This window comes from Ipomoea triloba, chromosome 12, assembly GCF_003576645.1.
Source record: "Ipomoea triloba cultivar NCNSP0323 chromosome 12, ASM357664v1".
In the NCBI taxonomy this organism is placed as follows: Eukaryota; Viridiplantae; Streptophyta; class Magnoliopsida; order Solanales; family Convolvulaceae; genus Ipomoea; species Ipomoea triloba.
Window position 1 is genome coordinate 20,364,801 of NC_044927.1, and position 27,066 is coordinate 20,391,866.

The 27,066-nt window shown below is 34.9% G+C and overlaps 2 protein-coding genes across 4 annotated transcripts; one reads left to right on the plus strand and one right to left on the minus strand.

Annotated features, from left to right (window-relative positions):
* Positions 1 to 3,491: 3,491 nt before the first annotated feature.
* On the plus strand, positions 3,492 to 13,521 carry LOC115998432 (uncharacterized protein At4g10930). Of its 3 annotated transcripts, XR_004093893.1 has the most exons (15): positions 3,492 to 3,882; positions 4,516 to 4,601; positions 4,841 to 4,931; positions 5,115 to 5,161; positions 5,452 to 5,521; positions 5,778 to 5,887; positions 6,049 to 6,114; positions 6,289 to 6,827; positions 7,710 to 7,778; positions 8,399 to 8,492; positions 8,923 to 10,168; positions 10,253 to 10,327; positions 11,110 to 12,210; positions 12,613 to 13,154; positions 13,239 to 13,521. XR_004093893.1 is itself a non-coding variant. In XM_031238013.1 (14 exons), the coding sequence occupies exons 1-14, from the start codon at positions 3,814 to 3,816 to the stop codon at positions 12,829 to 12,831; spliced, it is 3,882 nt and encodes a 1,293-aa protein (XP_031093873.1). In that variant the 5' UTR covers positions 3,492 to 3,813; the 3' UTR covers positions 12,832 to 13,233. The 3 variants fall into 3 exon arrangements, 1 of the variants encoding a protein (XP_031093873.1); XR_004093894.1 differs by lacking the exon at positions 7,710 to 7,778; XM_031238013.1 differs by lacking the exon at positions 13,239 to 13,521 and having other exon boundaries at positions 12,613 to 13,233.
* Positions 13,522 to 15,969: 2,448 nt separating this feature from the next.
* LOC115999508 lies at positions 15,970 to 17,072 on the minus strand. The gene is made up of 3 exons (XM_031239356.1): positions 16,466 to 17,072; positions 16,328 to 16,414; positions 15,970 to 16,208 (listed from the first exon to the last, which is right to left on the minus strand). The coding sequence occupies exons 1-3, from the start codon at positions 17,070 to 17,072 to the stop codon at positions 15,970 to 15,972; spliced, it is 933 nt and encodes a 310-aa protein (XP_031095216.1).
* Between the last annotated feature and the right edge of the window lie 9,994 nt (positions 17,073 to 27,066).

The following is a 27,066-nucleotide window of genomic DNA, read 5'->3' on the forward strand; positions in this document are numbered from 1 at the left end:
ACGGAGGACCAAATTGGGTGAGTTTTTGAAAGTCGAGGGACCACATTTGGTGCAATTGAAAGTTGAAATGCAAAATTGAGAATGAGCAATAGTCGAATGACCATTTTGGAAAAAACTCATAAAGTTAGGCCCTTAACGAGAACAAAAAAATATTGGTGTAATTACTTTCTAAAATGAATGGTTCATATCAATTTCTGATTAAATATTTTAACTAATTTTCCTATCTTACCTTTAATTATTATTGATTATTCTCTTAAATAGCCCCATGGCTCTGTTAATGTTTGACGCCGATGGAATTATTAACTTCGTACTTCCGTTAATGTTTGGCCCTGATGGAATTGCCAAAATTATCCTAGGTTGAAAAAGAGCGTTAGAAATGTATATAATGTTTCATTAAAGTAAGCTATATGTCTTCACTTAGTCAAAGATCACTTAAAATTATTGTCATTAGCACAATTAGCGGCCGTCTTGGTGAAACTCAACGAGGTCATTATATTAATTATGATTATGAAACCTAAAATAGTTCGAAAATTGGTTCACAAAATGAATTTTAGATAAATATGAATTTTATTCATGAAGAAATAGAATGTGCATGGAATCAAATATAGGTCATGTATGAAGTGTAAATTGTCTTTCATTATTTGGTTTCTGGAAGGAATAAAGTACATTTCTAATACAAAATACAAATTGTTAATGACGAATTAGGCATAATCAAAACTAATAAGATATTCTCGAAACTTCAAGAGTAGCATAAATACCTTGATACAATATGAGGAATACATAATACAATTGCGGTCTCAATCCTATACATAACAAGGAAAACACATGGTATCATACTATCATATATCCTAACATCATTACACAAATCATTTTCATTCACTACCACCACTAAACAAGATGCAATAGAGACACAACCAGCAAAAAAAAGAAACTAATTTTTACTAAAGATGGAGAATATGAAGACAATTCCGAGCCTTAATAAAAGCGTACTAGGATACATTAATTTAACCTACTCAAATTAGTATTGTTTATCCAACTATTCTTTCTAATGGTTGATCATGATAGGCCCTTATGTTTTATATTAAAATAAGCATCGATACTATTTTAGTTAATTTATGATGGCAATTATATTAACTATTATCATTACAAACTTAAATTGAATTCCCTTTACTTATTTACTTTACTATTAAATAAACTAGTTATCACAAGTGCGTTGCGCGATTAAACCAATGTCCAATGCGTATTTTTAAATTAGTGTTTTTTAATTGGTTAAAATAGTCATATAATAATGAAAGAGAAAAAAAATGTTAAATTAATAAAAATCAAAGAAATAGTCTCGATGCTTATATATTTTAATAAAACGTAACGAGATTGTAAATAGCTAAATTGCAACTAAAATAAGTAGAAACAAATAAACCACTTACATGGGAGCAAATGGCGTGTCATCATTGTCACTTGTTTGGACACCGGTTCAACCATTTAAAATTCATGTGTAATTGTATTTGTGCTCAAGTACTTTATAGTTAGTCCGGACAGGTTTGACAATAACATTTGAGATGATGTACCATTTATTGGTTTGTAAAGTGATATCATACATTCCAATGTCATTATCAAACATTATTGATTGAACCGAGTTCCTTGCATTTAGATATAGCATTTACAATGACGTTGGTGGTGAATGAGAGCATCTTCATAATAATAATAATAACAATAATAATAATACTAATGATAAAAATAAAATAATAATAATAATAATAATGGGAGAAAATTTTACTATTTACTTACTGTTTCATCCTCAAGTACGATGAGCATATACTTTTTCTCAGGCATTTCAATAGCGCTTTTTGGTTCGTTTTTCTTAATAACATGAACTGTACAACTCCAGCCCACAGTTTGTGTGTCAATATCAATTAACTTTACTGCATTTGTCATTACTAATATCTTTGTGTCATGGAAAATATGTTCATAAATGATGTTATGAAATAATATATATAATGAGAACCACAACATAAATTCAAAAACCATAGATTAGGGAGTTAGGAGTAACTAAAATGTGTAGATTATTTTTCAAAAAAAAAAAGAGTGTAGATTATAGATGAATATAATGAGAACCACAACATTACATACAATGATACAAGTATAGATGAACATATTATACAATAGATATATTTGCATAACGATATTGAAGTTATACTAATTAATGAGTATACTATCATTGATTTTTTTTTAAATTATAATCATTATGAGTACAAATACAAATAATATAACAAATACAAATAATAGAATTAGCATGATAATAATATTTTGACAATCATACCTATAGAATGTCAAGTAGATGGTATGTTGCAAAATATGTTAGGTTTAGTTTTGGGTGAATACCAGTGAGGATGGGAGGGGTTTATATTATGATGTTTTGAGTAGAATAATGGTTTAGTTAAGAATCTATACAAAATTGTATTATAGAATCTTATTAAGAGTTCAATATTCTAATTTTAAGTTAGGAATATATACAGAATTGTATTATAGAATATTGCCAATTTGTTTGAAAACTGCAATAAAGAAACAAATTAAATTGCCTAAAAAATGTAATGTTAAACTTCCGTTATATTTAACGAAAAAATTTAGTAAAATTATAAAAGATTAGGATATATTAGGAATTGAATTGGAGGTTGCACAATAAGAAGAACGCAAAGTACAATATGTTAAAGCGGACTATTACACCAACATTTTTTTAGTTTCAGTTAAGGGTCTAACATTATTGGCTCTTATTATAAGTGTAGGAATTGAATTGGAGGTTGCACAATAAGAAGAACGCAAAGTACAATATGTTAAAGCGGACTATTACACTAACATTTTTTTAGTTTCAGTTAAGGGTCTAACATTATTGGCTTTTATTATAAGTGTAAATATGTGTGGGTGTATGAAGTAGCTTGCTATTTAATATCTTATTGAATATACTACTTGGTGTCACGCAATTTTACAATAATAATGATTATATGTGCCTAAATTGCGTGAAACTCATGTTCTTTAAGTTTCCTTTTGTACCGTTCTAATAGGATAAAGAAAAAAACATGTGAATTCAAATAAAAATTAACAGTTGGGATTTGGGCAATATTAATCATTCCTTACTGTGTAAAATTTCAAAAGTGTTCCCGTATTTCTACAATTTAAGCACCACATCCACGCTGTCCTACTATGATTTGAAGTGCAAAATTTATCGTTTTACAGGTTTTAGCATATTGTATCTCTCATTATTAAGTATTGGTCTAATCGCGTAAAGTGCGTGTAATAACTAATAAAATATTAAAATGTGAACGTAAAATTCTAAAATTGTGAAGATAGATTTGGGTCCATCTTGCAACGTGGATTCGGATCCATTTGCCCAATTGCTGTCGACGTATAGGCTCTAATTGGGCTTCTTCAGTGACAACTAATTAAGCGATTAAAGCATGATCCAAGCACGTGACCGTTTGCGATTTCCTCATGGTGCTACTCTTTTTGACACTCCCAAACACGGCTCTTTCTCTTCGCTTTTATTGATTCTTTTTCCCTTCAATTTTCAGTCAAAAGCAAATAATCAGTACAGGTTTTATGATTCCGATGGGCATACAGAAAGTACGCCGGAGCTGAGCTGAAAATAGCTATTGAGTTCCTTTGACTCGTTGATATAAAATCGAAATTTCTAAAACCCTAAGTACAATTCACTCGGGAAATACGTTTTATGTACGATCCTTATACGTACGTATACTGATTTTTACTGAGAATTTGGAGCTTCCATTTTCGAGCTTTTGTAGTTCAGGTGTATGCTCAGCTATGGAGGTTGAATTGGTAACAGATGGAATGCCGGAAGATGAAAAATATGGCATTGATGAAAACTTTGAAGTGAGTTTTTAATTTAATTGAATTTTATTTTTTCTCTTGTTACATTAAAAATCAGTTTTTATTTTTCTTTTTTTGCATTAAAAATCTGAAGTCAGTTTAGTGGTGCTTTTACACTTAAAAAAATTCAATATGAGGTGTGCAATTGTTTCTTTTACTAGCAAAAATCACATCTTGAGCTTGCATTTTTAATTCTACTACGCAGTTATATACTAGCTTGCTATATAGTTCCGGATAGTTTGAGAACCAGTACTCTTAGTGTGTATACATTGATAATGCGAAAATAACCTGAATGAATAGAAGAAGAGTTGTAGCTTGTAGTCTTGGAAGCCAGAATAGAAGGAAGAAAATTGCATGAAGAATGAGAAATTGAAACTTTATTGAATTTGCTATGCATGGTGGGATATAAGCTGAAGGAAATGTGTGGTTTGGTCAATTCATTTGGAGGTTGAGTGAAGTTACACCTGTACTTTTTTATTATTATTTTTTTCATGTATATTTTTGTTGTGAAGCCGGGATCACCTAAGGCAAACTTCTCTTTCGTCAAACCAGAATTGAAGAATTGGTTTAAGGTTTTCTTGATCTCTGCTTCACCAAGTTTATGTTCGAATGCATTTTGATTTTTTTTTGATGCAGGATCTTTCAACTTTTGAGAGTGAAAGATGTGGTATATGTATGGATATCGTCATTGACAGAGGAGTTCTTGATTGTTGCCAACATTGGTATTAGACTAAATCTTTAGTTCTAGTTTTATTGATAAGTTAGAATCTTATTGCAAATTAATAATGCCCTTCGCTCTTCTGGCAAAAGAGCAAAGGTGGGGATCATATGGTGATATGTTTTTCGATGGCTTTGTGCTTTGGGACTGCTTTCAGTCTCTTAGTAGGATACGATTGTGTGTGCTGAAGTGACAGTTTACTCAGATCTAAATGATGACCAGATCTCACTTTTTAACATCCAGGTTCTGTTTTACATGCATCGATAATTGGGCCACCATCACAAACTTATGCCCACTCTGCCAGATTGAATTTCAATTGATCACTTGTGTGCCGGTGAGTGACAGAAATTACTTGGTATTGCTTCATTTTATCTTGCAGTAATGCATGCAATGGTTGCATATCTCTCCTTGATTTTTGTATTTTCATGGGTGATATTATGCTTGAACAAGTTGTATATTCAATATTCAAGTTCTCAAATAGAATTAATGTGTATGCATCCATATTTATGCCATGAAGGTATTTGATACCATTGGAGGGAACAAAACTGATGATGATTCATTCAGGTATTCTTTTCCATGTATCTTACTATTTATGTATTTGATTTTATTTAAACCAAGGATTCCTGATTATCATATATTCTGAAGAACGAAGGTAGGGGTTATATAGACATAAAGCAAGAAAATGGTTAATAATAGATTATACATGTGAAGATAGAAGCCTATGAGTATACATTTCTGTTATTTGTGCTTTGAGAAGCTGTTATACAGTCTGATATTTGCTAGTGATATGCTTATGTTACTATTGGTTTCAGCACCCTGTGATGACTGGACACTGATTTTCCTGATCTTTACAGGGATGATGACTGGTCCATTGAAGGAAAGAACAATACTCTCTCATTTCCATCATACTATATTGATGAGAATGTGAGTTAAAATCTGTATGATGCTTGTGAGTTATATATTCATGAGAATGTAAGTTAAAATCTATGTGATGCTTGTGAATTATAAACTCTCAAACAACAAAAGTTGAATAAGGAAAAATGTTTATTGTTTTCTTGTCTGATAATAGGAAGTCTCTGGTGTTGTGTTGGTTAATATTTTGTTTTTTGAGTTTCAATCCTGAAATTGTAGAAATCAATAATTTGTGATGTTGTGATTCAATGCACTTTGCGTCTTGTAGGCAGTTGTCTGCTTAGATGGAGATGGCTGTAAAATTCGGACTGGATCAGCAGGAATTGAGGCTGATTCAAACCTTGATACATCAATTGCTTGTGACTCATGTGACACATGGTAAACTTGGTCTTGAACATTTTTGAAGCTCTGCACATCTAACCATACTAAAATAATTACCAATTCTGAATCGAACAATTGCTGATCTGATTGTTTCTTCTTTCCTCCATATTTTATTTTCTTTTGATTTTCCTATCGATTTTTGGCATTTGACTGATCAGGTACCATGCTTTTTGTGTTGGATTTGACCCTGAAGGCACGTGTGAGAACTCATGGCTATGCCCAAGGTACTGTAGGTGGAAACTTTTTTCCCCAAAATTTCATATTTCCATTCACATGTTGCAGTCCCATGGGGGCACAGATTAGGTCAATGTTTATGGCTTTTGGTATGCATCTTCCTTTGTTGTCCTTTAATGTGGCAGCATAACTATCTGGCAGCATAACTTTTGTATTATCTGCAGATGTATTGCTGACAATATCCCTGGCAAGTTGGATGTTCTTCCAGTATCTAAGTCCAGCAACCAATGTGATCCAGAAAAAGCAAGTAACAACTCCTCGGTTGAGCCTGATTTCTCTGGAAAAGTGTGTGTTGCTGTTGCTGATGCTGGTGAGACTGCTGTTGTTGTCTCTATGGTTGAGGGATATCATGAGGATGGAGCATCAGACGGACAGATTTCGACTTCAAATTGTAGCAAAGACATAAAACCTAGCACATTATCATCTAATTCTGTTGTCGATATTCACAATTCAGTATTGGATGACAGTAAGTGTATTCTGCCAAACCTAGAGCCGGAGGACCAAGAACTGCCCTCTTCACTCCATAAGTCTTCTGATTCAACTCCATATTCTTCTACATTAGCTAATGTGGAGATAAACACTAATGATAAAGTAACAAGTGGGATGGCACTTCTACAAAGATCTGTCCAGCCTCTTAACAACAAGGTGATCGAACCTGGTTTAGATCTTCATCTTGGTTTAGCAGTGGGATCATGTACAAAAGGTAACTTCATACTTTTGATATTTGCTTGTTATCTTGTAATTTATGTTGTCCATGCAAATTGCATATTTGTCCTTAAATGGCTTGCTCTTGAACCCTGTTATTTTATTTTTGTAATATTTACAACATAGATGAGAGAAAAGTTGTTAAAAGCGCTCGCATTTGCGCTTAAAGTGCATAAGCAAGCAAGCGATGTGAAGTCGCTTCACTTTGCTAGGCGCAAACTCGTGAGAAAGTGGCCGCTTTTTGACGGAGTGACGAAGCGACCAGCCGCTGCAAAGCAAGGATTTCTCATGAGAAGTGCTGCCAACAGTCCGTCAACCCTTAGGAAATGTTAAGAGTCTCACATTGAAAATATAAGAGAGAACATATGGGTTTATAAGGCCATGGATTAAACTAGCTTATTGATTGGATTCAATTTTTTAGTTTGGTTTGACCCATGTGCATTATAGCCCAGTTGATTGACCTTGGCCTAATATTAAATTTAACATGGTATCGGAGCTTGTTCGGTCCACTTTGGTGGTGTCCGAAGCTTTCGTTTTAGTGGATGGTCCAATCCAATTTCAAGTGGTCAACCGGCTAGATTCAAAATGGCCTGGTTGTCCGTGGTTTGGCCCATGTGCATTATAACCAAGTTGAGCGATCATGGGCTCTTGGCCCAATCTTAGATTTAACAGGAAAAAAAACATAAAGGATATGAAATTAGGGTTTGAGTTGCAAGTCGTGACCTTCTCCAACCTTCTGAAAGCGGCGACTTGACAACTCGTCACGGCCAAACTCAAATGCTGACTTCCTCACTCCCTCGCTTCTAGCCGAACTCCGATCGTGCCACTCCGCGATCTTTGATATCTCGCAAGTATTTATTTTTCTTCCTTTTTTGGCCAGACTCTAGAGCATCTTGGTACACTTCAATGGTTCAACAAGCTTCCTTTTTTTCCTCTCAGGCTCTCAATAGTAGGTTCCTCTACTTTCTGTTTTTATAAAGACAGAAGTTTTTTTTCTTCTACTTTTATAAACTATAGTGACTTAGTGTATATATAATAATATATTTATATAAACAAATTAATAACTTAAAGTCTTAAAATCTTGATTCTTGATTTAACTTTAATTATCATTTAAATATGTTATTGTGAATTGTGCTACAATATTGATGACTGAATGTTGATTATTTGCATTAGAATTTACATTAAAACATTGTATATGCCATTTTGCATTACTAATTAAGTAATTGTAATTTTTTGAAGAAGTGTCGCTTCGTGTGAAAAAGCGTCGCTTCGCTTTGCACTTTCACTTTAAAGCAAAGCCTGACCTTGTTGTTGTTGTTGTTGTTGTTGCTGTTTTTTATTTATTTATTTATTTATTTATTTTTAACTTTGGATGAGAGTTAGTAAAATGGATGAACATCAAGTGCCTGAATGTGTGCACCCTAAGAAAGTGAGGGGGATCAGATAAAATTTTTATTCCTTTCAGGAGTATTCTTTAGCGTCAGAGTTTTTAGCAAATTGTAGTTTCATTGGCAGATTTGAAATGATTTGATTAAAGATGTTCATTTTTGCTTATTGTCTCTTCTAAAGGGTTTTCAGCAGATAACTCAGATGACAGGCTGATGACAGAAAAGGAGGTCCCTGTTGCTATTGCTGGTGCTAAGAGAAAACATAGAGAAATCAGGTTTTTGTACAAATCCTTGGGAGTTCTATTTCCATCTCCCTTAACACCATGCTTTTTTGGCACTACACTATTATTCCCATTGAATCTTTGTTTCATTGAATATACTCAACTAAGCCTTTATTCAAATCTAGTTGGGATCAGCTACAATATTCCCCTTAAAATATGTTGAGTATGCAAATATTTTGCACTACTTTCTTGTGTACATGGGAATAATAGATTAATATCAGTGTAAAATTTTATACACCCCCTTTTGTCTAAAAGAAATGACTTTTATGTTGTAGAAGGAATGTTTGCTTTCCTTTCTTAAATGCAAATCTCGAGATCAATTCCTGTTATTTTATTTGGCCAGTTACATAAATTATTATTGAACCTTTCAGTAGTTTATTCATTTCTACCATGTCTGTTATATTTATTGTGATTGTGTTTGTAGAGATGCTGAAAAAGGGAGAAGTAAAGGTAAGAGTGAGAGTCCACATCATTTGAAGAAAGCCAAAACTGAGGGCAATGGACAGACTGATCCAAAGGACCAAACAGTTACAAGTACTTCAGATGGCCAGTCCAAATCATGTGTAACTGTCCCTAAAGATGGAAAGCTGAAATGCATATCCAAAAAGGAAAGTGCAGACATTGATATTATGGATATAGTTCAGGGTACAAGTCGTAAACCTTTGAAGAAAAGTGCACGAAGCGATTCTGATGGCATGTCCAGTAAGCAAATGGAAAATGCAGCTGGCTTGAGAGTTAAAAAAATAATGAGAAGAGTTGATGGTGAAGATTCATCTGTGCTAGTCCAAAAATTAAGAAAGGATATCAGAGAAGCTGTTCGCAGCAAATCCACTGAGGAGCTTGATAAAAACATTTTTGATCCAAAACTTCTGGCTGCTTTTAGGACTGTTGTGGCTGGATCAACAACTGAAACTATGAAGTCACATCTAGATCTGAAGGCAAAGCAGTCACTCTTGCAGAAGGGAAAAATTCGTGAAAACCTAACCAAAAAAATTTATGGGATTGGGGGGAGGAGAAAACGAGCATGGACTCGAGATTGTGAAATTGAATTCTGGAAACATCGCTGCTCAAAAGCATCAAAGCCTGAAAAAATTCAAACCTTAAAGTCGGTTCTTAACCTCTTGAGAGATGACTCTGGGAATGCAGAGGTAAAGCACACAAATGCAGGAGAGGGAACGGGTTCCATTCTATCAAGGCTGTATTTGGCAGATACTTCTGTTTTCCCAAGAAAAGATAACATTAAGCCTGTCTCATCCCTTAATACTAGTGGAATATCTGAGCAGATAACAGAAAATGGCCCTCCAGCAAATGCTTCAAAACCATCTCTTCTAAGTCACGCCGACACAGTTCCCCAAAATAACGAAGCTTTGAAACAGGTCCCTTTTCCTCCTTTGACTGCCAAAGTAGCCCCTAAGATGGTTCCTAATAAGAAACCTGATTCTTCTTCCCGACTACATTCAAACAAGTGCCTAGAAGGGCCATCTAACTCCACATCAAGCAGCACCATACCTTCCAAGGGGGAATCTGTCCTTCCATCTGACAATACAAAGACAGATAGAAAGAAATGGGCTTTAGAGCTTCTTGCTAGGAAAGCTTCAGCTGTTACTAAGAATGCAGCAGATGGAAATGCAGAGGATAATGCTGCATTGAAACAAACTTATCCCTTGCTAGTACGTTTTTGACTTCCCTTTAAATACTGTTCTACCTGCTGTTATTTGGCCTCTGAACTGTTGTTATTTTGCAATTGTCAATAGGCTCAACTGCCAAAAGACATGCGACCGGTTTTGGCTGCCAGTCGTCATAATAAGGTTCCTATGTCAATCAGGCAGGTAAAAACGATATACATTTCCCTTCATCATAGAAATGGTGTTTTGGTCAATCCAATCATACATGTCAGCAACTTACTACCTACTTCTGGATCCTCCTAAAATCAGAGAACAGGAATCAGAAAAGAGCCAAAAGACAATAACAAGGAAACAAAGTCATCTTTAAGTAATCAAAATCGATGCGTAGTGTGTTTTGGCAAATGTAATTGAACTTAATGCTAAAATTGCTACCCTATTTTCTTCTGAGCAAAGGCTAAATCCAAACTCATTTGTTCCTCAAAACATAATTGGTAACTATAAATGAACCCCTATGGTGGGATTTACGACTACTCACTGTGCAGGGTGGAACATTTTTACCAAGCTGTTTCTATTATACTAATTACCCCAGCACTGCTACCACATCTAAGTTGCAGTCTCACAATTGTTACTATTTTCACTAGAACCACCACAAATCCTGCAAAGACATTAATTACTAATTCTTCAATAGTATAACTAATTCTTTACTCTCTAGTGATTCTAGGGACTGCATTGAAATATTATTGATCCATATGCACAATCAATTGCTTGAAATGATTTTTGTTGCATTTAGTTTTTTTCATTAGGAGAATGATTTCGTGTGTTGTCCAGAGCTTAAAATAATGTCACTTTCTGTGATTTCTTTTGACTTTTTGTTGGTCTTGTTTTGATAAAGCAAAGTTTTCAGTTTCTGAAGATTGATGCTCCAAACTTGATGTAACCGCGTTTACAGTGACTTTTCATTGATAATTTTCAAATTTTTGCAACAGGCTCAACTTTATCGCCTTACTGAACATTTCTTAAGAAAAGCAAATCTAGCAGTTATTCATAGAACTGCAGATACAGAGTTAGCCGTTGCTGATGCTGTTAATATTGAAAAGGAGGTTGCTGATAAGTCGAATAGCAAATTAGTATATGTTAATCTCTGTTCTCAGGAGCTACGGCGTAGATCTGATAGTACTAGTTCTGACAAAGCTACAGGGTTGAATCCTGGGCAAAGTACAGAGATGCCTTCTAATGCATTAGAAGCGTCAATTGAGAATCATTCTGCTGACTCTGCTGTAGTCAATGAGGCACTAATAAATGCTGGGCTCTTGTCTGATTCCCCACCAAGTACCCCACAGAGGCCTACGGAGGAATTCAAAGAAGAGAATTGCTTCTCAAATGAAGTTGAAGATGATGGGCCTAATGATGTGTTTGAAGTTGAACCTCCTCCAGAGCTTGATATTTATGGGGATTTTGATTACAATTTGGAAGATGATTTCACAGGTGCTAGCAGTTCCATGATCTCTGAGCCACAGCTGGTAGAAGCCAAAATGAAAGTTATATTCTCCACACATAACCCCGATACATCGAATGTCACTCTGGAACAACCAAATGTGGAAAGACAGGAAACTTTTGAAGATCCCAAAGATTCTTCTTGCCTAGTTGACAGTGATGTTGTGAGCACTGAAGCAGGAAGCTCATTAATTGACACTAGTAGAGACAACAGCATCCCTCAGAGTTCCTTTACTGATGGAGGTGAAGAGCTTTCTATTGCAGAATGTGAGGAATTGTATGGACCTGATAAAGAACCACTAATCCAAAAGTACCCTGAGATGGCGTCAATAAAGCCATGTGAGCTGGCAATCAATAACCAAATTTCACAAACTAATGGGGGCTGTGAATCTAGCCAAGCAGCCAAATCATCTGAGCTTGAAAGTGAGAGTGGAATGGATAATGTGGAAGCTTCTGCTTCTTCCCAGTGCCCTTCTATTACAGAAAATTCACCAAACAACATTGAGGGGAGTGAAAATGTACAAAGAAGGGACAATGCATCTAAATCCAATACCAGCAAGGAATCAGATAGCACCAGCCCTGTGTCAAGGAAGGTACTACTGAATCTTCTCCCATGCTCTTGCTTCCCAACCCCTACCCTTCCATTCCCCCCACCCAAAAAATTAAAAATAAATAAAATGAAACCTGAAAAGTTATAAATTCTTCTGTTCCTCGTGATTGGGAAAGAAAAAAAGGATGTCAGTGCTCTTACAATCCTGCATCTCTATTCTTGTGTGATCCCTAATTCCTCACCCCCAAAAATACAAAATAAATAAATAAATAATGAGAAACCACAAGTGAGAAAAAAAAGGAAAAGATGTCTTTCCATGGGATAAAATCATGGATTGCAGACATTTTTTGTGGTTTAATTCTGAGAAACCTTCTAGGTTTCTACATTTTATTTTCAGGTTCTCTCTTGGTTGGAAGGTGACTATTAATTGAGCATTTCCTTGTAGGTTGAAGCTTATATCAAAGAGCATATCAGGCCACTATGCAAGAGTGGTGTGATCTCAGTTGAACAGTACAGGTGGGCTGTGAGTAAAACTACTGAGAAAGTTATGAAATATCACTCCAAAGACAAAAATGCTAATTTTCTCATCAAAGAAGGTGAGAAAGTGAAGAAACTTGCAGAGCAGTATGTTGAGGCTGCACAGAATATGCCAAAAAATCAATAGGCCAACAGTATAATATTCAGTCAACGTATAGCTTTTGCTTTTGCTTTTCTTTTATTTTTGTTTTGCCCCAAAGAATGGCTGTAAAAACAAGAAGAGAAATGGTCGGTTCATTTCTTGAAAAAGCATGGATAGAAGCCATGTATAAAGTGATTCTCAAATTTGTCTGCACCTTGAAGCTAATACAGGCTTTTGATAGACATTTTAGTCTATGTAGCATGGAAACAGGAAATGAGAAACAAAGATGAAATTTGTCACAAGAGATCAATGGTCGAGTCTTACTAGCGGTAGCGTGGGAGCAACCTCGCGAAATGAGGGTTCTCCTTGTACGTAGTGATGAGCTAAAGTCTAGTCTTTATTGATAATCAAAGCTTATCAATACAATCAATAATTTGCTTACATTTATACAGGAGGGTTTCAGGTTTGTGCATGAATGAAGAAATCAGAAATGGTTTAGTTTGTGTATAAACTCCATGAAAGATTCCTTGAGTGGGTCGTGGACACGCTAGAGCTTGCTGATGGTGAGTTGTATTCTCAATTCCAAGCAGCCGTCCATTACACAGCACCTGGTTCCAAAAGCAACATTAGGAATATCATATTGAAATGCAAGTTAGATTATATTTCTCAAATTGTCAAGTCGCAAAACCACCTTTGTAAGAATAAGCATACAAAGAATTTCTTACTTATCGCAAAGGATTGGCTCTATGGTTTAAGGATCCATGGTACATTAGGAATATCATATCGAAATGCAAGTTAGATTATATTGCTCAAATTGTCTAGTCGCAAAACCACCTTGGTAAGAATAAGCATAAAAAGAATTCCTTACTTAACGTAAAGGATTAGTTCTATGGTTTAAGGGTCCATGGTACATTAGAAATATCATATCGAAATGCAAGTTGGATTATATTGCTCAAATTGTCAAGTCGCAAAAACCACCTCCGTAAGAATAAGCATACAAATTAAAGAATTCTTTACTTAACATAAATGATTAGCCCTATGGTTTAAAGATCCATAGATAGGTAGTACGGAAATGAAAATGAGATACGAGATATGGTGAGTTCATTTGTTTTTTATTTTTGAAGATAAACACTTAATGCATTAAATCACGAGTAAGACAGTTTACAAGAAAAGTAAGAGGAGCGTCAAATCATTTCCCGCAACCTGCAACAGTGTGGGCGACACAATTCGCAGATCGCTATACAAAACGGAATTCAACATCATCAATAGAAGATGTCAATTCTTTAATATCATCAATTAAAAGTCCAAAAGTAGAATTAAATGAAGAAGAGGAAATCGACTGAAACAGAATTTGAGAATCCATTTCAACATCAGCATTACCCATACCAGTAGATTTTAGCCAACTTAAAGTTTCTCTTAGACTTAACATCATAGATTCCAATATTTCGAATATTTTTGGCTGCTAAAAACCTGCCTTCATCATCACGCAAAATCCAACCCAAACCCATTACATTGTTATGAACATCAAGAGCGGCATCAGTGTTGAGCTTTAACCTTCCTCTTTGCGGTCGAGTCCAATGAGCATGGTTAATTGGCAAGCTACTTGTAGGCACAACAGAATTAGCAAGGAGCCAGCTCTTCAGGAAGGAAAAAGTCCTGCTTAATATTACATGCAAATCAAAAGCCTCACCCTTCCAGACACAATCATTTCTACTTAACCAAATTCCCCAACAAGCCATTACATACTTGGTAAGCAAATCTCCATTCAAGCACTCTCATTCTCCCTCATGCACATATGGCAAATTAGCGAGCAGTGAATATGTTTTGAATCAAGGACATCTCTAGTAGGCAGAAAAGAAGAAGCCAATTGCCAACAAAAGTGTTTGACTTTGGGAGGTACATTCAAATTCCAAATCATTGACCAAGGACGATCATCAGTGACCATGCCAGATGGCCGTTTATAGCATGACTTTACAGTATAATCCCCTTTTTGATCCCAATACCAGTACTAAGAGTCTGGGGCTTTCGTAAGCTAATGGGAATGTTAAGAATCAACTTAGCATCGTGGTCATAAAAAAATATTCATAATTCGGTTCGTATCCCAACCTGTACCTTGATCATTTAACAGAGTAGCGATTGGAGCTTCTTTATCTGCTTCGCTCAAAGGCATTCGAATGTACGGTCTATCTGCTGTAGGCAGCCATGCTTGATTCCCGATTTCAGTATCCAAACCATTACCAATGCTCCTTCTACATCCTTGTCTTAAGACATCCTTCACCTCAAGAAAACCTCTCCAAATAAATGACGGGTTTCCTCCTTCAACAGCATCAAAGAATGAGCATTTTGGGTAATACCGTGCCTTATAAACTTTTGCAACAAGAGATGTAGACTTAGTAACTAACCGCCAAACCTGCTTACCAAGTAGTGCCAAATTCATTTCTTGAATCTTCCGGAAGCCCATTCCACCAACTATCTTTGGAGTCGGCAAATCACACCAAGATCTCCACCGTATCCCCTTACCCGTACCTACGGACCCAGTCCACCAATATTCATTCATTAAGGTCCCAATTTCCTTGCATAGGCCCAATGGCAACAGAAAAACCATCATTGCATATGAATGCATTGCTTGAATGACATTTTTCAACAGCACCTCCCGACCTGCACGCGAGAGGAACCTTTCATTCTAGCTTCGAATCTTTGATAGAATTCGGTCCTTCAGAAAACCTAGGATATCCCTTTTCCTCCTCCCAACAAGAGAAGGAAGTCCCAAATACTTGCCCGTAGTGTCTCCTTCCGTGACCACCAGAATACAGGTCACCTCATCTCGAACTGGTTGGCAAGTATTTGAACTAAAGCATACTGCCGACTTCTCATCTCATAATTAATTTTCTGACCAGATGCTGTAGAATATGTATCCAAAATGTATCGCATGCATTCACTTTCCCGGGTATTAGCACGTAAGAAGAGAAAACAATCATCAGGAAATAATAAATGTGATATCTGCGGTGCACCACGTGAAACACAAACACCATGATGATTTCCAACATTAATCTGTTTCTCAATCAAACAACTAAGGCCTTCAACAATTAGTAAAAATAAATAAGGGGATAAATGGTCACCTTGACGAAGGCCACGTCCCGAGACAATTGGACCAAGCTGTCTTTGTTCATATAGCACATGATACTACACCGATCGCACTGTTTCCATGAGAATGTCGATCCATTTGCTGTCAAACCCCATTTTAACCATTACAGCTTCAAGAAAACCCCACTCAACCAGGTCATAAGCCTTACTCATATCCACCTTCAATGCCACAACTCCCTCTTTGCCTTGGGTTTTTCGTCGCAAATAGTGGTGGACCTCGTATGCTAGCATGACATTATAAGTTATAAGGTGCCCCGGCACAAAAAGCACTTTGTGCACTTGAAATAAGACCCTCAAGGAGAGGTTTCAATCTGTTGGCACAAACCTTCGCAGCAATTTTATAAACGACATTACATAATGCAATTAGTGGTAAGTCCATCATGAATCCAAGACTTACATTTTTTTGGAATAAGCACTATATAGGTGTCATTAGCCCTTGGTGGTAAGGCACGAGTCTCAATAAAAGCACGACAAAACGTAGTAACTGCACCACCCACAATATCCCAGAAATACTAAAACAACCCCGGTCCCAAACCATTGGGCCCAGGGGACTTGTCTGGGTGCATTTGGAATACAGCTGCTCTAACCTCTTTAGTACTAACAGGCTGAATTAATTTTAGATTATCCAGAGGAGTTATTTTCGTCAAAATATTTGCTAGCACAGCATCCATATTCCCTTGATCGGCTATAAATAATGTCTGGAAGTAATCTACCATAATCTGTCCAATCGAGTCTTCATTCTCAACCCAAGTCCCATCGGCATTTTTAAGCTTATGAATCTTGTTGCTTCGTTTCCGTGACTTAACCGAATTATGAAAGAACTTACTGTTAAGATCAGCACCTTTATACCAGTGCTCCTTCGCCCTTTGCTTCCAAAAGAGATGTTGCTGCTCCAAAAGTTTAAGAAGTTCCTTTTCAGTATGACCATATTGCAGCATACCATCTTTGTCACGGCGCGGTCTCAGCAAATCCATCTTACGTTTACAACTGTCAATTTTCCTTTGAAAATTGCGATTATTGTCTTTCCCCCAACGCCATATGTCACGCCCACAACGCTCTATCCTGGCTAACACATCCAGTCCAACTGTGCAGTCCCAACTATGAGTCACGATCTCACGACATTTGTCCTCTTTTAGCCACATATTGTTGAACAAGAATCGCTTGCGCCTAGCCACTTGTGGTGTTGCTACCGGGGTTACCAACAATGGTAAATGATCACTATATGGGCACTATATGGGCAGACAAGTGAAGTAGGAGTAACTCCTTCAAACATGGTTAACCAACTTTCGGTTGCAAGTATTCTATCCAGTACAAAACGTGAGAAAGTGTCACTAGTACAAAAATGGTAAAAAAAAAATCTAAAAATCTACATCCCGAGTTTTTGTAATTAAAGTTGGGGAGGGTGGAATTTTTGTAAATAGAATGTCACTATATGATTATTTTTTATTTTTTATTTAAATAAAAAACAATCTGCATCCGAACACAGATTGTGGCGCTGCTTATTTAGAAGGACTATCTGCGTCCGAATGTCTTGCACTTCTAACGCAGATAGTTAGGGTTTTTTCAGCAAAACCACCCCAGCCCGTCGTCTTCCCCACAGCCCTCAAACACTCATTCCCCACAACCTATGTGAGGATCTGAGGATTAAGAGCAGAATAACAAAGAAGGAAGGGTAGAGATTTGCAGAAAAGAGGTAGGGAAGAAGAGAATTGCAGAGATAGAGAAGAAGAAAAGAAGAGAATTGCAGAGATAGAGAAGAAGAAAAGAAGAGAATTGCAGAGAGAGAGAGATTGAAAAAAAATGTAATTTCATTCATGTCATGCCCCTGCCAATCATTCCCAGCACCCCATAAAGAATGCCAACAAATAAGGGATCTACACAGTTGTATTCAGCAGCAGAAAACAACAAAAGGAATAATAACAAAAAAAAAAAAAAAGGAATGCCACTTAACAAACTCCTACAAATAAGGGATATACACAGCTGTATTCAGCATCAGAAAACAACAAAAGGAATAATAACAAAAAAAAAAGAATAACAGTAAAAATAGGTATTGCACATCCACCTCCTTGGTTCATAACATTACTCCCCCCTTGAACATATCCTTGTCCTCAAGGATTAAAATTTCCTAAAACTAAGAGCAAAACCAGCTATGCACCAGTTCCTTCCATCTGTAATGTAGTCTTCATAATTGGTGGATTTGCAAACAAGGTTTGATCCCCAATAGTGGCATGAATTTGGTATTCATTATCTTCCTCTATCCCTTCTACTGCAGCAAGGGAAGGTTTGGGCTTACACCTATGACCATGGTGTCACCTTTCTTTGCAATTGAAACATAGTCTTTGGCCCCACAATCTATCCATCTCAGAGTTCCCCATATCCATTGTATTAGTAGACACTTCTTGCCCATGTGGTGGTAGCAATCTAGGAGTGCTATTAGGATTCACAGTTTGGTTCCTCTGTGGATACTACAACTCAGGAAAAAATTCTGGGGCCTTCATCCCTTGTTCAAAATGTTTGGCTAGCCAAATGACATCTTCAAGATTTTCTGGTTTAGCTGACCTCACAAAGCACCTGATAGATTGTTTAAGCCTACACACATAATTTTCTAAGAAATATTATTCTATTAGATAAGGTCTCACTTGGAGCAAAATGCTTCTCATCTCTTCAATTTTATCAGTGAATTCTTCCACAACCCCTATCTATTTCAAAGTGGTGAACTCTTCATCTATAGAAGCAGTGCCAGGGCCAAACTTTCTACAAATAGCTTCTACAAAGTGTCCCCAGTTAAATCCACCTCTCAGATTGTTTAAATAACCTTCAAGCCAGACTCCTACTTTCCAAGACATATTTAGTGCTAAATAATCTAAATAAAGGGCTGGTGGAGTTTGAGAGATCATGAAATACCTTTCCACCCTCATCCACATCTTGGGATTTAAGTAGTCAAATTTTGGGGAAGTCAATCCTTGGCCTTGGTCCATGGTTTTGAAACTCTGGGAGTGGTTCTCTATGGGCAATAGGAGGGTTTGGAGCCTAAGGCTGAGGAATAGCTGTTCTGAGTAGTCTTCTTTCCTACTCCTGGCTACTTTCCCCCCTCTCCGGAATAAAAGAGTTTTGTGTGTTGGGGGGTCACATTTCCTATCCCCTGAACTGTGGAACCATTAGGAGGTGTTTTCATTATTGGTACTATAGGCCTATTGAGGCGTAATAACTCCAACATTTCAGCTCTCATGTCTATCAAGGCTTTCATCATATTATTTGATTTTGTTCTTGCTTCTTGTCTGGAAGCTTGCATTTCTTGTATTGTGGCCTCCAACCTTTGATCAAACTCCGTTTGTTTTTCCTAAAGTGCCTTGAATCTATCTTCGTTGGTTACCATTCTTGCTCAAGAAAGGGGTTCTGATACCAAATGTGAGGACTTGAGGATTAAGAGCAGAATAACAAAGAGAGACTGGTAGAGATAAGCAGAAAAGAGGTGGGGAAGAAGAGAATTGCAGAGATAGGGAAGAAGAGAAGAAGAGAATTGCAGAGAGAGATTGAAGAAGAAAGTGTAATTTCATTCATGTCATGCCCCTGCTAATAATTCCCAGCACCTCTTAAAGAATGCCACTTAACAAACTCCTACAAATAAGTGATCTACACAGCTGTATTCAGCAGCAAAAAACAACAAAAGGAATAAAAAAAAGGAATAATAGTAAAAATTCGTATTGCACATCCACCTCCTTGGTTCATAACACTATTGTCGTCGTCTTCGCCATTGCCGCCCATCGTCTTCCCCTTGGTTTGCCATTGCCGTCTATTTGCCATCGCAGTTCCAGCTACTCCATCCGCCATCGCCGTTTGAACCAGCCGCCATCGCCTTTCGCCGGTCACCCATTGCCCCAAGCTCGCCGTCGGTCTAATGCCATCGCCGCAAGGTCGGTCTCCATTCCTCGCCGCACGCCGCCGCCGTCCAGTGCTGCCGTCGAGTCCCATGTATATATATATATTTATATTTTATTTAAGTTTTTAATTTATTTTATTTATTTGTAATATATTTCAAAAAAAATTTTGTTGTTTATTTTAATTTAGATTAATTGTGTGTTATTGTATATGTATATAAAAAAATGTGTATTGTGTATTATGTATATAGAAAATGAAAGTGAAAAATTATTTTAAAAAAATAATACAATTATCAATAAACAAAAAATAATTTTAAAAGTATCAAATTAAAATATATAAGTAAATAAAATAGACTAGTTTTAGGTAGTGTAACCAAATTTAAAAAAATTTATATATTATCAATGTATTAATTAATTTATATATATATATACACACACACACACACACTTGTTATTGTGTGATAAAATAGTTTAATAATACATAAACATATAAAAATTATTTAAAATAATAAAATCATATAAACAAAACATATTACACGCTCTTTATTTCGATCCTATGTGGGTTTAATAATTGATAATTGCAAAGTTTCTTTATCCACGTTGAACAAGTGTCAGGTCAAGTGGATTCCTAGAACAGCAAATGATAGTGCTCACATACTTGCCTCTTTGGCATGGGCACATTATGATATTTTGTACTGGTACTCTGTCACTCCTGACTCTGTTTTTGCGTTTCTACATTAATATATGCTGGTTTTGTTTTGCTTTCAAAAAAAAAACAAATATTCAATTTTCATAATAGTTGAGGACTAAATATGAAAGGTTCTCAAAGTCATGGATGTAATATGACAAAATTAATAGAATGAGACTAAATGTGGCAATGCCACAATAGACATGGACTAAAAGTGAAAGTTGTTCTAAAAATAATGAGTCCAAATGACATAATAAGATATATGCACGCCTATAAGTTATAGTCCCAAAGACCGAAAAGAAATTGAAATACAATTAAAAGAATTACTAAAATTAGGAATAATAAGTGAAAGTGCAAGCCTACCATTTTGTGAGTTTCGTCCCACCTTTGTAAAGCATGCATGTGAGTTTGCACTAGTAGCCTAGAGGTGAAGCTCAAAAATATTGTACATATTTTGAGTTGTGTATTATATAGTGATTAGAATTTTTCAAGAATATAAATTCCCTTAACGACCTAACACCTTTGATTGAATTGTTTGTATTATACCGTGATTATAATTTTTGGGAATATCCCTTAACGACCTAACACGCACCTTTGATCATTTTAAGGTAACGCAACACACTCACGTTGCCAAACTCCCTTATGAAAGGAGCGATCGAGCATGAAGTAGTGAAAGAGCATAGAGAGAGAATGCACGGAATGCTTTCTTTTGAAGCCAACAAAACGATGGACAAGACACAAGTGTATAACAAATTACAAATTGTTGAAAAAATAGCATAAAATAAAATTGTAAGTTGCTATTTTATGGTACAAATATATCTGTGGTTCATTCTTGATTTAGATCGATTAAAAGTAGATTCGAGTTCTTCTTAAGAAAAAAAATTGATATATTGTACACTTAAAAAGAATAATGGGCGAATGAGAAATTAATTATTCAAGTAAATCTATTCCAATTGGATGTATGGAAAAGGATATATTCTAGTTCGCGGGCTTATACCTTTCATTTTGCCTATGCTTGTATTTTTTTCAGAAATAATCTTTTCTCTTTCTTTGTTTTTGTCAGCTTACTTTAATATGTTTCTATGCATGGAAAGGATATATTCTTACGTGTGTTTCTATTTGCAGTTTCAATGAAAGAAGTGAAGGCCCTTTTTCAACTTTTCAGGAAAGTAAAATTAAAGGCAGATGATACGATGCCTACTAGCTTCTGGGAGTTCTGGCTTCATCAGCAAAAGTAGAATATAATTCCATTGCTTAAAAAAAAAAACATTTTGGTTGATCTTCCACTTATGATATATATTTTTTTTTTGAAAACTCCACTTATGATATTTAAACTCTGTAAAATGAGTGGCAATCTATCACTTTTGAAAATTATAAGACAATATTGTTGGTTCGATAGGGTGGGAAATTTATAGAGGGGTGTGGATAGACTTTTCAAACAATTCAAAAGAGTTAATACCCAATATAGTCCTCGACTATAGTGGTTTTACTCAATTTAGTCCTAAGTGACTTTTTGTACTTTATTTAGTCCTCGACTTTAATGATTTTACCCACTTTAGTCCTCTATTAAGAATTCTGTTTGTTGGGTGTTAATAACAAGGTTAACATGGTAATTTCATTTCTATTTTATTTTTTTTATCAAATTAATTATTAATTATATGTTCTATATATATTTACACAATTGCATACTAAAGACAAAGTAAATTATAATACTTTAGGAAAAAAAAGAAAAAACAGTTAGCAAATAATGAGCAATTAGTTAACTTTGGCATATTGAAATTCTGATCACTTTTCAAATAAATTCAAATAGAAGCATTTTTAGTTATTTTCAAATGAATTCAAACACAAAGCAATTAGCAAATAATTAGCACATAGCATTAACAGTAATGAATTCAAACTCAATCAATTAGCATTCTGTTCCTGTAGTATCAATACATTAGAGATACTAAGATAGAGATAAATTAGGACATATAATTAATAATTAATTTGATAAAAAACAAAATAGAAATGAAATTACCATGTTAACCTTGTTATTAACACCCAACAAACAGAATTTTTAACAAGAGGACTAAAGTGAGTAAAACCATTAAAGTCGAGGACTAAATAGAGTACAGAAAGTCACTTAGGACTAAACTGAGTAAAACCACTATAGTCGAGGACTATATTGGGTATTAACTCCAATTCAAAATATTATAACACTTTAACAAAAATAATCCAAGTGAATAAATTCAACTTGAATTGCACAGCGGAAATAATAATACGGTAAAGTGCTATAAATTAATCAGCGTAAATATGGAGAGATAATCTGCATGCAATACGTTAGAAACACTTAGAATAGATCAAATAATAAGTGTATGAAGTTTGGTGCACATGCATACGTGGGATCATGCAAACCCAGATGTGTAATCTCACTTACACGTATGAAATGGGTTGTGAAAGATGCAGCAAGATAAAAAGGATATGTCAGAATGATAAGGATATATCTTGCATGCAAAAAGTAGTTTCACACAAACCCAGATGATAAGATAAATGTGCGATAAATAATAAATGGGTTAGCTCAGATCAGTTTGCAAAAATAAATCTAGTGCAAGTAAAGTAAAGAGACAGAGAGATTTATAATGGTTCGGCTACTGCACTTCTTCCTTTCACTCTAAGGAAGATTTCCACTATCTTCAATCACCCAGATACAATAGTGAAACTCCAAGTGCTACACAAGCACTTCACCGAGTGTTTTGCACAAAGCTACACTCCAACTCGAACGTCTCGCACAAAACTACGTTCCCGAGCGTCTCACACCCAGCTACGCTCCTACAACCAAGTGTTTCGCACAAAGCTACACTCAATTTTCTACACTCAGTAGAAATGGGTTTTTACAAAGAAAATACTTTTCTTCTCTCTTCTTAGACTTGTATTTTCACGTTTGTAGCTCAAGAACTTGTGTTTCTCGATTGTATGCTTATTCACCAGTTATGCACAAGTTCATATCTTCATCTTCAAGTCTGTCTCCTTTTATAACTTGAAAAAGTTATATGCCCGTTATGAAAATTCAAACTTGAACGTTTACTTGATTTGATAGTTCTTCTAGCTTGATCTGCAGTAATAAATGTCCTTGGTAGGCTTTGTCAGATGAATTTGAATTTTGTTTTCTTATCCCTTCAAAAGTCTTCAAATAATCTGACAAGTATGGGCCTTGTAACTTGTAGCCTCCAATTTTGACTTCATACACCTTCTGATAGTGTGAACATTTGACTTGTTTACTTTTGATTTTGACAAATCAAACACTTCTTTTCAATAATTCACTCCGTGACTCTTGCTTGAGCTATAAATAATTTTCACCGAAAAAATCTTTGACTTTTTCGTAAATTAAATTAGCTCCAAGTAGAAAGTATTTGATTTTCCTCCTTTGAATTTCTTCTTGCTAGTGCATTCATTTTCTTTCCAAATTCGGAAGTCATCCTCATCCTAAATTGGATTGAGGTCATCATGTTTCCTAATTTGGAAGTCTTCGTCATCCTGATTTGGAATTGAGGTCATCCTCATCCTGATTTTCTTTCTATTTCTGGAAAGTCTGCCTCTTCTCCTTCAATTGATTGAAGTTATCATCTTCTCGATTGAATGTCATCCTCTTCTCGATTTGAATGTCATCCTCTCCTCGTTTGAATGTCATCCTCTACTCGATTTGAATGTCATCCTCTCCAAACTTGCAATGTCAACCTCATCCTCGTTAATGTCATCCTGATCAAATTGATTCGAGACTCATCCTGATTTCAATTAATTGATGTCATCCTGATTGAACTCAACCTGATTTGAGCTGTCAACCTCTTCCTTAAAATTGATTTCTGAGAGAACTCATTCAATTTTGACTTTGTGCTAGTCATCCTCTTCCTTGATAAATTAATTAATTCTTTCAAAAGAAATTGATTTGTGAGAGAACTCATTCAATTTTGACTTATTCAATTTTGACTTTGTGCTAGTCATACTCTTTCTTGATAAATTAATTCTTTCAAAAGAATTAATTCAAGGCTTGAACTCGTGACCTTGTCTTTGAAGATGATTCCGGTGCTCGATCATTTTTCTACTTCTTCTATTTTATTTAGTGGAAACAAACGACTTACAAGTATAAAATAATTTTATATTCTATTGTAAGTTTCAAATCGTCGTTGCTAAATTTGACTAGGCTTTGACTTGGACATAAAATGTTGCTAGACTCAAAATAAAATTGGGGTTCTAAAATTACATATTTGGTTCATCAAGACAATTACACTATACCCCTAACAAATATTTATACCATTAATAATTTAGAAGTGACATTGATAATTGATATATTTGTGAAGAGTATAAGTTACAATTTTTTTCTTTCAATAAATATATTTTAATTTAATAATAATTTTTAATTAATGAATAATATATATTTATTTAATATGATTTTCTTATGAATATTTAACTTCTATTTATTTTAACTTTTTAAAAATTCAAAATTTACTTTTATTTATTTATTTATTTATTTTGTTGTAAAAGAGTTATGTTTTTCGTGTGTATCTTATTTGATGTGGAATATGCATCATTGGCTTATTGTCAACAAAGTATTTATGTGTCATTTGTTGTACTATTGATGTTAAAATATGATTTTGATAGAAAATTATCAAGAGAAACTGATGAAAGCATTTGGTAAAAGCTAAATCTAATCTTTTTGAAACACAATACTTACTAATTCAATGCATCTTTTTAAATTTATTCTAGATAACTATATTCTTATCATAAAAAATTCTAATTTTATCTTATACTGTAATATTTATAAGATTTATGTGTTTCTTTATCTATTTCAATCATTTTATTTTACAAATTTTTTCTTGTTCATTGGACATTATTTAATTGGTGCAGGGTGTGTATTTACAGCTAGTTCTTTATATAAGTATATAGGAGTTGGTATAAAAATAATAACTCAAAGAGTTAATTACAGCAAAGGTCCTCCGACTATGTTGATTTTCCAAAATTAGTTCTCGACTTTTAATTTGGACAATTTAAGTCTCTTGACTTTCAAATTCTTTCCAATGTCGGTCCTTTAATCAAATTTTGATTAAGTTGAGGTCAAATGAAGGGGTAAAATTGTCCGTTCACCTATATAGTGTATTATTACTCATATTTCTCCTGTCCTATAAGCTATATATATGAATATAATCTCAGTCGAAGAGACTTTGACTGAGATTAATGGTTCTGATTTAGACTTCGACTGATATTATATTCATATATACAGTGTATAGGACATAAGAAATACGAGTAATAATACATTAAACATGTGAACGGATAATTTTACCCCTTCATTTGACCTCAACTTAACCAAAATTTGACGAAAGGACCAACATTTGAAAGAATTTGAAAGTCAAGGGACTTAAATTGTCCAAATTAAAAGTTTGGGACTGATTTTGAAAAATCAACATAGTCGGAGAATTATTGATGGAATTAACTCTAACTCAAATTAAAAGTCTCTTGAATTAGACCGTTGCTCTAAAATGTGTGTGTGTGTTTTTCTAATATAACCTAAAACTTTTTTTAATTATAAAAATAGTTCCAAAACATTTTCTAAATTTTTGATATAAAAACATATTCAAAACGTAAAAACACCCCTCATTAAAAGTTTTTATAATTTCATGCAATCCCTATATAGGGACGACCTATATATATATATATGTGGGAGGATTTTTCTTACTGAATTCTTGGTACGCCAAATCCCTTTGAATTGCTCAATGCCAACCACTCAATCCCATACCTAAAGAGCTAAACAGATTTGGGTCATTTCAAGTCAAATTAGATTTAAATTCTCCTTATGAGGCTTAATTTATACTCCGTATATTATGTGCAAAATAGATAATGGTAAATGGGGAATTGATTCTCAAACAGTTTGAGTTAGCAAAAATTGAGTTAGAGGACTTTTAAGTAGCATTTATCCTACATTGAAAAATGATTGTATGCTTAGTTTTTTTAGGCGTTTGAATTGTATATGATAGAAGTTTTATCTCTAGCGCACATTTCTGTTAACATTTCAGTCATGTTTAAATAGTAATGTTAGACTTGACTAGTGCATGATCCTAATTTTCGTGTAAACAAGTTGCGCGTAAAACTCTCTCACACGCGCGCGCGCGCGCACACACATATATATATAGAAATGGGTTCTTGTACGGTTGGCTTCTCCGGTGCAGTTGCTTAGGTGCGTGATTTTTCTTCTTAAGGTGCGTCAAGCTAAAACTTTAGATGCGTGATTTTCCTTCTTAAGGTGCATGATTTGTATACTTAAGGTGTGCCAATTTAAAACTTTAGGTGCGTGGTTTGTGTTCTTAAAGTGTTTTGTTTGTGTGCTTAAGGTGCGTAGTTTGTGTATCAAAGGTGCACCATTTAAAAACTTTAGGTATGTGGTTTGTGCTCTTAGTTTAAGGTGCGTGTTTTGTGTACTTAAGGTGTCTTGCTTGTGTGCTTAAGATGCGTAGTTTATGTACTGAAGGTACACCATTTAAAAACTTTAGATGTATGATTTGTGTTCTTAATTCTTAAGGTGCGTAAGGGAAGTTATACCCG

Bases quoted from the DNA above. Each gene is read 5' to 3' on its own strand.
- LOC115998432 (XM_031238013.1), top strand. From the start codon at position 3,814: ATGGAGGTTGAATTGGTAACAGATGGAATGCCGGAAGATGAAAAATAT. The intron at 4,602-4,840 runs GTATTAGACTAA...TTTAACATCCAG, and splicing joins CTTGATTGTTGCCAACATTG to GTTCTGTTTTACATGCATCG. The intron at 4,932-5,114 runs GTGAGTGACAGA...TATGCCATGAAG, and splicing joins AATTGATCACTTGTGTGCCG to GTATTTGATACCATTGGAGG.
- LOC115999508 (XM_031239356.1), bottom strand. From the start codon at position 17,072: ATGTGGCTAAAAGAGGACAAATGTCGTGAGATCGTGACTCATAGTTGG. The intron at 16,415-16,465 runs GTTTGGGACCGG...TGGGTGGTGCAG, and splicing joins CAAGTCCCCTGGGCCCAATG to TTACTACGTTTTGTCGTGCT. The intron at 16,209-16,327 runs GTAAGTCTTGGA...TCTTATTTCAAG, and splicing joins AGTGCTTATTCCAAAAAAAT to TGCACAAAGTGCTTTTTGTG.